Below are 11,664 nucleotides of genomic sequence, written 5' to 3' on the forward strand. Positions count from 1 at the left end.
CTTGAAATGTTTTCATTAAATAAAATTCTTTAAATAGAAAAAATAATACAGAGGCAGCCTTAAACCAATGGTAGCAAAACTTACGTGGCATGGGGATTGATTTCTCTGTTCTACGCAAATTTGAGTGTGTTCATTATAACTGCATTGTTGGAGAGTTTGTACAACTTGCTCTTGCTGTTTCAGTACATCTGATCCCCCAGATCCTACAAGAAAAAGTATTCCAGGGATACTGCTTTTTCATTTACAGTAAAAATAATGATGAAATTTGAAAACCACAATCGGTTTTTGTCCATAATAGCTTATTTGGAAAAAGAAAACAATTTTCAGGACGGGGGGGAAAAGTGTTATCCACACTACGGCATAACTTCAGGGGAGAACCGATTTTTCACTTTATTTATTGGTAAAAACTGAGTAATCCTCAAACTGTAACAGTTGGTAATGCAAAATGTTATCATTTTATTTATTTAATTGTTAAAACATTAATTTAGCTCTTGGTCTTCATTAATGTAATCCCCATCATCATTCAAGGGACTTATTTATAATAATTGTATGACTGTTTCGGCTCAGCAAGAGAGGCAACATTCAACAGTTGAGCATATATCACATAAATTGGAAATATTTAAAGAAAGATTTTGCAATTTTACATGCGCATGCTCTGTTGAGAATCGAGTTTATTTTGTGGAAACTACATTGCGCAGAATTTACGTGGGAGTATGTGCAGGATTTACTTGAGAGGGCTCGAAGATAAGACGGTAACTAACTTAGTAAAATAAATTGCTTTAATTTAAGTCCATTCAACAACAGAAGGAAATACTCTGTTGTATTCTTATTACAGTATCATAAAGTACGCATAATGCAAAACTTTTAGTGTTTCATAATGTCTGAATTTTAGGAAGTGTCAGTAATTTATGCAAATAAAAGCAAAACTTCTGAACTATACAAAAATCATAGAAAATATCGCTTGCCATAAAAAGGTGAAAATCAATACAGAAGAAACGATTTGTTCTGGAAGGATTTAATAGACCACATTTGATCTTTTCGATTGAGTTTGTTCTCGGACAATTCCATTGACCAAAAAATGAACGGTCCTACATATGATAACAATAGTAATAAATGCATCTTCAATAAGAGAGCTTTCTCAATGAATATTCTGACATTGATAAGAAGGTTAAACTGAAGTCTTTTAAAAATACTTTGTTTTTCTTCGCGTACTGCAAACGTTATAAAAAGCGTTTTCGATTTATTCCCCAAACAAAACAATAACTTTTTAAGTAGACGGTATGGTACGTGTTAATAATATAAAAATATTTATTTAAACTATCTGATTTTGATAGGAACGAGTTAAAGATATTTTGTCTCCTTTAGGGTCAGAAACTTTTCTTACATATAAACATTAAAAGTCACTCTAATAGTTTTTAAGCTCATTTTTCGGACCATTCAGAAAAATATCAGCCATGTGTTTTCTAAAAGTATTGAATTAATTTATTAAATCATGATAAGTTTTCTATTTCGTTATCTTTAAGAGCAAATAAAAACTTAAAAATGCTTATTCATTGGCACTTTTTTTAATTATAGATACGTGTAAAATATTTGAATTCAAAATTATTTATTTTTTGTATCCTTTGGGTCGTTTTAAAAACTTGATTTTATCAACGATTATTTTAGCATCCAAAACAGATAATATCTGATTCCACCATAATAATCGCATTACCTTACTAACGAGACTTTTTAAAAAGATAATTCAGAACAGTAAATAGATTTTTCAAATAGCTAATTCTTTCTTTCTAAAAACATTTTTCTCCTTACCTCTAGTTTCACCCCATCCTGTGACATAGCAGTGCCATCCAGCATCAGCCTTCCAACCAAGACCTGGCAAACATGCTGGTTGTACGCCGTCATTGAATTTCACTGGAGCATTCAGTTTAATGAGAGAAATATCATCAGTCATGCTGAATCTCCTGATCTAAAATACATAACGTTAAATGAAGTTGCTTCCAACTTTTTATACTTTCTTCTGTATAAATTCTGTTGCATGAGTTTTTTTTAACAGATCTTAAATACTATTATTGTAACGCTGATTGCAACCAGTTTCTTTATCCAAGCTAGAGATTGTTTTAATCAAATGAATCATACAGTCAAAAATTTTGGTAACCAACATTTTTTGTCGTGTGAGGTAAAACGAATACATTTTAAAGTACAAAACTATCTGGCAAAAAATTATATAACATTGGCCAAATAACAATTGTTTAAAAAAAATAAGTGCGATTTTATTAATGCTTGTTTTTTTAACGAAATTTTTTTCAAATGCAGTCATTAATTTAACTCTAATGTGCATCAAAATATATCTTGTCAAAGAAACAAACAAAAAATGAATAAAGAAAAAAAAATGTTCAACTGTAGAAGAAACGAAATATTTCAAATCAAAAGCAAAACAAACGAAGAATTAAAAAATAATTGTGATCCCTACAAGGCGATCACCGGTTAAGCATTAAAAAAAATGGTTGTTGACTAATTTTCTTTTCTTTTTTTTCTTTTTTTTGGAAAAGCAGCTTTATTGTGTTTTCATCTTGGACACCGTTGACTGTTAATCCTGAACTGTTGGGTACATAATTTCGCAGACATATTTGAATGCAGCTCAGACATATTCCGTGTTAATTCTTTTGATGATTGAACCGACATTGAACAGCCAATTAAGATCAATATTAATATTTTCGGATGGGTACAATGGTGTTTGAAGGAGATTGTAATGTGCATCATTCACCCGTTTCGAATTCATAAGTTCATACATGAAATGACATTTGAAAGCTAGACTTTTTTTCAATTTTACATGAATAGTGAATGAATCATTTATATTGCATGGAAGACAGTTTATGGTCTTGAGCAAGTCATTGGGTACGTTGACAATGATCAACACCCAGTTCTCGTGTTTGCATGAAAGGGGTTCTTCGGTAGGTTTTAATTCTTTCAATCACTTTGGTACTTTTGTGAGGAACGGGCTTCATGCTTGCGTTTTTGAACGGAATCTTTTCGTTTTTCCGTTTCTGTGTATCGCTTAAGGTATTCCCGTCTACATTCTTTTGCTTTGAATTTTTTAGCCTCGGTAAGTTTAGGCCACTGCATCGTTTTTTTCTTGCTTCAACTCTACCCTTTGATAACCGTGTTAATCTGTTTGGGACCCTCTTTATTTGGGATATTCACCAGAATTAGTATTGAAAACGATCCAGTTTGAACTATAGGTTAGAATTTCTGATTCTTAATTAAAGCAAAAAAATCTAAAAATATACTTAAAATGATGAAATTCTCTTTTATTCACAGCACAATAAATATTTATGGGATCTCTCTGGTCCCATATCTCAAAAATAAGCTCACCAACTTAATGCGTAACAAAATTAAAAGTGAAAAAAAAGAATTCGAAAAAAATTATCAAACAGCAGCGGTCGCCATAGCAACATACGCAGTGACGACGCATCCGCACTGTTTACTATTACTATTAGTACAGTTGAAAAGTGTGATGACATATAAATAAGATGAGCAAGCCATCAAACTCAAACCCCATTTTGCCAGTGGGTAATTACAGTGAAAAAGTAGATTAAAAAATAAACGACTGTAAATGGTGGCAATACTTTTTAGTGAAATCAATGTTTGTAACATTATAAAATGCTGCCGATTATAATTTTGCTATCCAGCAACCTAAACATAAGCTAATATATTTGTTTTGTAAAATGATATGTTAAAGGAAATACTTACATCTTCTCCTTCTAAATTTGGATACGAGATGACTTTTTTACTCCTTCTTATCTGTTCGTATTGAGTTTTTCTGAATTTACTGTGAGCTCCCAAATGAATCTTGATGTTTCCAGGAAAAGGATATCTAAAATTTGTGAATGGGAAACAACATTTCATCACTCAAATAAGTGTTTAGGCTTTTATTAGAAACATTTTTATTTAACAATTAATCTGTGTCAATGTCTGTATTATTTAAAGGGATCTTATACTTGAAAAGGAAAAATAATTAAAATTGAGAGGAAAGAAAAGCTCCAATCAGATAAAAACACTCATTTTTGACCTATAAATGCAATATAACTGGTATTATAAACTTACTTCAAATTATATTATAATTAAAAAAATTAAAATATTTACAATTAAGTAATGTTATACGAATAATTTTAAAAGTAAGAATTTCTATGTAAACTATATAACATAACAGAATTAACAAATAACACTTACCCAGCGACGCAGTGGGTAGCAGTGAGTACCCATTGAGCATTTATGAGTGTACCTCCACAAAAATGTCCATTTGGTTCACTAAATGTGTTCTGCAGAGAGACTTGCCATGGCCAACTGTTGGGGATGACAGATTCTCCTCCCACCATCCTGTCCTCACCTTCTACCCCCTGCTTCTTGAAAATTGTGTTTGGCTCGATAGTTTGCACTCCACACTTCTGTGGCTGCGTCTCATATGGGAAACCTTGAACAACTCATNACAGATCAGGTAATGCTATAAGTATGTAATATTTTTAGTATTTTGAACCCAAAATTAAAATAACAAACAATAAAATAAGCAATTTTTGTAATTTTCCACAATTAAGGAATATTATTTAAGCAATCCTTCATTTTTTATACACTATTTTATACAGTAACAGGAACAAACATAATTAACATGCATTTATTTTTTCAGTTAGGATGAAGATCTAAATGTAAAACTATGATACATTACGTTATAAATATAGATATGATTTATTGAATAAATATACTTTATTGTATTCTGAAAAAATATTTTTTCTATTTTTAAATGCAGTTTTATAACATTATTGACTTGCCCAGCGACGCAGTGGGTAGCAGTGAGTACCCATTGAGCATTTATGAGTGTACCTCCACAAAAATGTCCATTTGGTTCACTAAATGTGTTCTGCAGAGAGACTTGCCATGGCCTACTGTTGGGGATGACAGATTCTCCTCCCACCATCCTGTCCTCACCTTCTACCCCCTGCTTCTTGAAAATTGTGTTCGGCTCGATAGTTTGCACTCCACACTTCTGTGGCTGCGTCTCATATGGGAAACCTAGAACAACTCATTTCATTAGCTAACAGAAGTTGCAGATCCCTCGCTCTTCGTTTTGAAATCATCATCAATTTATGAGCTTATTATTATACATTTTATGATGAGAATCAATATAATACACTGGTGTGCAAAACTTAAGCAACAAGTGCGTTATTTGTCATAACTCTACAAGAAATCATCCGACTGACATGAAATTTGAATATGATGTACATTATTTTGTACTTAAACGATGGTAATGCGTCTCATATGGGAAACCTTGAACAACTCATTTCATTAGCTCGACAGTTACAAAAGTGAAAAATGGAAATTTTTATTTACTTGTATTTTTGATATTTAAAGAAAATATATAACTTTTATCTAATAGTTTTTGGATTGTAGAAAAAATGACTTCTTTTCCAAACAATGTATGGTAACTTATATTACCTGGAAAAATCTCTTCAGTAACTAACAACTTTTCGGTGAATCCCAAATTATTACCAGTTTGTGTCACGTTAGATACAGTTGAAGCTGAGTTTCAGCTTTCAGTTGGTTTGGAAGCGCTATCTTAAATGACTGAATCATTGGTTTTGTATTATGACTTCCGGATAAATAATAAGAGTCATTCGAAATATTTTTTCACCAAAAGCGGTTTCTGTTAATACACCATTTGAGCGTATTTATCCTTTTATTTTGTAGTTTATCTGTAACCCAACGGAAGTTAAAATGAGTTAACTGATTGAATTTTGCATGTTGTTTTAGTTTTACGGCTTTAAATTAAGAATGAAATCATTTCATATTTAACAGTCCAATTTTAGGCAGGTAATTGCCTGTCTATTTATTGATTCTGTACTTTGCCTGTTAAATCTCATAATTTAAAAAATAATTATTGTAACTAGTATAAAAGTTCTATGCTCGAAAATAAGTAATAAAAAAAGGCATGGTCCAGTAATGAATTTTTATATTGAGTTTGAATAAAACATTTCTAGAAAAGACGAATATCAACAAGTGTTCAGCATCGATCGGGCGTTTGAAGTTTTGTATCAAAAATAATATGGATGATGGAAGGAGATATTTCTTTACTGCGAACAGAATGGCCCGTATATATTAAATCATCCTGAATTGTTTGTATTTTCCCTTTCTTTTTTAAGCATACATATATTATTACAGTCATTCGAAAGATGCAGAGATGCTTAAAATACAGTATTGCATTTTTTTTCTTCAGTTTACTTTAATCTCAATGATTATTAAGATTCATCGGTGTTCATTTATAGTGACTAATACCTGTGATGGATTAGAAAGAAAAAAACATAGCACCAGAGATGTGAGAAGAAAATTTATCCTCACCGCAATCTTCTTCGTCAGTTCCATCGCCGCAATCATCTACGCCGTTGCATTTCTGATCTTTCGTAAAACAGTTCCTGTTAACACATTGAGTCTGACCAGCTTCACACACACTAGCTGAAAAAATAAACAATTTTATTTTAGTATATAACCGTCGTTGAACAGCTGATCCAGTCTTTTGGGTTTACGACTACTATTGTTCAACTTCGTAGTCTTCTCATTTTGAACCCAATCCAGAAGATAAGGGAACTCCTGGATCAAGTATTGGGAGAAATTTGCCTTCGTGGAGGACTTTTTGATGGAACTAACCCATCCCATAGTAACTATTGTGTCACATATAGAGGAAAGCCTCCCCTGTTTAGAGAGGATCTGATTAGAGTAGATCTAAATATTATTAAAATAGCTATGATGCTTAATAAAAAAAACATCCTTATACTTTAAGAGCTGTATTGTGAGTTTGATGCTTCCCCCTTTTTGATTTACAAAATGTTATATCGCAACTACATTTATACAATTTTTAGAGTAAAGCGTTATTGTAAAAGGACTTACTGAAATGGGGTGAAGACTCGTATTGAACCTTAAATCCTTTTCCTGATACCATGAAATCCGTTCGAAAAAGAAATCGTATCTCATTTTCACCTTCATTTGAAAGTATGGGTTTTGGTAATTCATAACCACAGAAAAGACCCAACACTGACTTCTTGTCTTTTCCGTAAACAACGAGCTGGTCTTGAGAGCAGCCACTCGATGGGTCAACGTCGAATTCTAAAAATTTCAGTTTAATCCTCTGTAAAAGAAAATATATTTATTTTGTTAAACGTGTAACACTAGAAATTAAAGTTTATGCGTGAATTATTTACGTGTATCAGACGAAATAAATGCCAGAGATATGCAGGCAAGAATTATCATGACACAACACGTATTATTATGAATTATGTTAGGTTTACTTATCCCATCAGTTGGTAAATGATTAACAAATACGTCAGTTTGTGTTTGACTCAAGAAGTAGATATCTGGAAGAGAAAATTTTTCGTAATGTGGACCAGAAAACAACTGCAAAGCAGTTTGATGTATGATTATATATCATTCTAATTCGATTCAATTCATTACTCGAACAATTCAAATTTAACTGTGGTATGCTAGAAAACTAAATTTTCACTCTTTTAAATAAACAGATTTTGGAAAATGTTTGTTTCGTTCTCAAAACAATAAAATTTTAATGAATTTATGTAGGCTCGAGGGAGAGAATTGCTGTTCATAACAATTTTCAATCGGATTTTGAGTTGGGATCCACTAAGGAATTTAAACTGAAAATAACACTGTGCGGTATAATTATATAAATATATAAATAAATAAAAATTAGGTAAATACAGCGATGACTCAGCTATTGGTATACATCTCAATTCCCTCGTACACATCCTGTGTATGAAGTGAAACTCTTATCTTTTTGTAGTCGATTGTTTCGCGTTAATAGGCTTCGTAATATTCTGGCAATCTCTGCATACAATTAACGTTTGAACAACAAAATGATAAGCGTTTATTTAATTTTTTGACGTTCTCATTTTTGATGGTTAGCACAAGATCACACTGGCGGAAATTGTGATAAATCTCTGAGCTTTTATTGTCAAAAGCAGAAAGGGGTTAAAAAACGATTTTAATCTCAAATTCATTCAAAATCTAAGCAATGACAAGGCTAAACAATCAAATCAATCAAGTTCGATTTAGAGAGATTATAGATTAATTGTCTGTGGATAGAATCAATAATATTAGAGCTTCATCAATTCACATTAGGGGGGCTCTTTATTGAAGAGATTCGTATTAATTATAATGAATTTTAAAGGTACTTTTGATTAGAGGAAGGGACTGAAAGGGGATTTGTAAATGGTTTCTAATTAACACTCTCTATTAAAGACTCCCTTGTTGAAATAAAAGCTCGGCCAGTGTGATCACGTGCATGTTTAAACGGGTTGAGAACTAAAATATGCAATCAAATTCAAGTGATCACTGTATATAGCTGAACTTTATATGTTTCTTCTGGTAAATCATTCATTCTCCCGGTATCATTTGATATTTGAAAACTACTCGATATAGTGTGAGGGTAAATATAATAGTGTCTAAATGTAAATGGTTCGAAAAATGTCTCTTACATATCCCTCTGGAGCTCTGATTCTGTATTCACACCACAATCCATTATGATAGTTTCTCTTACCGAAGAAGGGACTTTCGACAGTTCCTACTTTTGATGCGTCGTATTCGTAAAGATCGTGACACTGGTAGTCATCGATATCAGCGGCTGAAAAAAATGGATTCATGAAATGCTTTTTATTAAATCAAATGAAAAGATAATAAATATGAGGAAGTTTTTTGAGTTGGCTTTGTCTTTAATTATTTAGAATGTTGGGGTAGTAAATATAAAGACTAATTGAAATGCAGATTAATTTATTTTACATTAATGATAAAACTTAGTATTGAATATGAGGACCTTTGTTTCAATTAAAATGGCTTTGTTCTTAATTATTAGGATAGCCATTATAAGAATACAGAGTGTCTTAAAGAAATATTGTAAATACAAAGACCGTTGTGAGAGTTGAAATGAAGATCTGTTTAAAACTTTTTATTCTAGTACAAAACTTTTTATTACTTTGTCTTTTTGAAACATCGTGGTGTAGGGATTTAGAGCTCAAATTTCTTATATGATCAAGCAGTTTTCATCCGCAAAATGTTGCATTGAAATTTCTTCGAAAGGATGACAATTTATCAAAATTATTCGAAGATTTACAGTTTTCCTTATCATAATTAATGTATGTTTTAGTTTATTTTAAGTATTCTTTTACTGTTACTTATCTTGGCGACCATTGAAGAAAGCTAATTACATAACAGTAGCACTGTAAGCTACTAGATTGCGTAGAAAACAATTACTTTTATTTGTTTTGTTTTCTGAAGCGATGAAAAGTCGAGTCGCAAAAAAAGATGGTGGTTTTGAAATCTCGTATCTCTGCTAATTTTGCTATGTGTCTGTTATGTGCATCTGTAACAGAGTGAATAAATACATTTTGGATGCTGGCTGATCGTCTATCCATACGTCTTTTTACATCAGTATGCATTTAGACAATTGGGAAAAGTACTTTAATAATTGAAAAAACGCATTTTTTGTTAAAAATCTATATTAAGATGGACAATAATAGAGCTGACATGCAAAGTCAAAATTATTTAAGCTTCATAAATACAGCAAAAATAATATATTAAAGCTACTTTCTGAATAAAATAAATACTTCACAAAGGAAAAGATACTATTTAAGTGAACTGTAAAAATTTACGGGAAAAATTATGGTATACAGTATTGATACTTTGGGTGCATCATCTGCAAAATCTATTTTTCCGTAAAAGCCAATTTTACTGCAAAGTAATACATTGTAATTTTTACAGTAATATTTGTTTACTAAGAATGACTCAGTGATTTTATTTTAATTATTACTGTTAAAATCACGGTATATCATACTTTTGCTCCGTAACATGTTCCGGTAAAAATAGATATTACAGTAAAAATTATCATTACCCTGAGTGCCAGCATTTTTTATAGTAATTTGAACCGAAATTTTTTAAAGTATGATTTCATACACATTTTGTGCCCTTTTAATTATTCGTTACTTTTCTTTAGATTGATTAACAAAAGTAGTCAGATTATTAAAGCGAAAGCTGAAAAAAAATGACATATTGTGTGATTTTATTTGGTGACCTTTGACAATTAAAGCATTTCTGCAGGGAAATTTATTTTCGACCAAGAGATGCATGAGAGAGACAATGATTGTAGAAAAATCTCTTGTTTTCTTACCTAAATCATGTCTTAACGACAGCAATCGAAAATTAAATATCTTATTTGTTCTGATCATCAATGAATCAAATGCCATTGAAAAATCTATTTTTCGTGTCTCGGATGAATTGTACTGCATATTTAACCATAATATGGATTAACATTACAGTGATATTAATACGGTTGAGACACATTATCGTACAAATTAAACAAACAATACGCCAAACTATCGTTCAGTTTAACAGCATTGCATAATAATATTACTTAACGACGAAAAAATTTTTTAGATTATACATCATTTTTAGAAAAATATTTTTTACTTTAAATAAAAATACTAAATGATTTAGTATTAATACTTAGATAGTGGGATATTATGTGTATAATTTTGAGTAATAAGATAGTTATATATTAAAAAAAATTTTATGTATTTATATAAACTCATTTAGCAATGTATTTTCGTAAATATATTTTGATATGAACTTGTAAAATAAGTGATGTAAGTTAATAAAAGACACCTTATTATTTATGTGCTAATATTAAATGCTCTATTGCTAAAGTTAAATTTGTATGTATTGAAAACGGGTGTAGATGAGAAAAAATATTTACTATAAATTTAAAAATTTATTAAGGAGCAGAACTGTAAGTTCAAATAATTTATTTTCCTTAAAAAGTTTAAAAACTTGACAAATATTATTTAAATAGAAAAATTCATTTAACAGCTAATTCATTCACTATTTCAATTTAACAATTCACATATTAATGAAACATTTTCTTTTATACCCAAATCTTCTTATGTAAAAACTTAATGCTCGCAGATAGATAGAAAAAAATGTAGTTATATTTCATTTTTAGGTAACTTAATTGATTTAAAAATTCAAATAATTAGAATTTCGTCCTGCATTCTCCCAAAGTATTTCAACATACCTGTTAATACAGCCAACAGCAGAATACAGCCAACATATTTTATGAACACCATTCTTTAGCCAGCTTGCCACCTCCTCTGATCAAAATCAATGCTGAAGTACACTTGGAACAGTTGAGCACGTGACGATATTCTCATGTTGATAATTTCAGAATCTAACGCAGTATTTTGCAGCTGTTCTTGATAATTTAAAGCAAGGTAGCAAATTTATGTTCCGTATTTATCTCACTTTCTTATAGTTAAAGTTGCTGACTCAAGATTTTAAAAAACACACATTCCTTTAGATCAAAAAGAAACTTTTGATAAAAAGAAATATAACTATTCTAACCACGAAAGATAATTTGGAAGAAAATTGCAACAAAAGTACGAATAATCGAAGCAAGAAGTAAAGTTTTATAATAAAGTCAAATATTTTAATTTCTCCTTGCTATTTCTCATGCTGTTTTGAATAATTTCTCAGTAAGAAGAACGATCTAAATATGTTTAAATTGTCTAAATAAATATATTATAAATATATATATATATATATATTTTTTTTTTTTTGAGATGG

The 11,664-nt window shown here is 30.5% G+C and overlaps 1 protein-coding gene across 1 annotated transcript; it reads right to left on the reverse strand.

Moving 5' to 3' along the window:
• Positions 1-11,277, reverse strand: LOC107448879 (ovochymase-2). Its single transcript, XM_043054324.2, has 8 exons — positions 11,117-11,277; positions 8,529-8,674; positions 6,931-7,168; positions 6,385-6,498; positions 4,228-4,468; positions 3,748-3,871; positions 1,807-1,963; positions 1-203 (listed from the first exon to the last, which is right to left on the reverse strand). Exons 1-8 carry the CDS (start codon positions 11,166-11,168, stop codon positions 16-18), a joined length of 1,260 nt encoding a protein of 419 aa, XP_042910258.1. The 5' UTR covers positions 11,169-11,277; the 3' UTR covers positions 1-15.
• Between the last annotated feature and the right edge of the window lie 387 nt (positions 11,278-11,664).

This window comes from Parasteatoda tepidariorum, chromosome 7, assembly GCF_043381705.1.
Source record: "Parasteatoda tepidariorum isolate YZ-2023 chromosome 7, CAS_Ptep_4.0, whole genome shotgun sequence".
NCBI classification, from domain to species: Eukaryota; Metazoa; Arthropoda; class Arachnida; order Araneae; family Theridiidae; genus Parasteatoda; species Parasteatoda tepidariorum.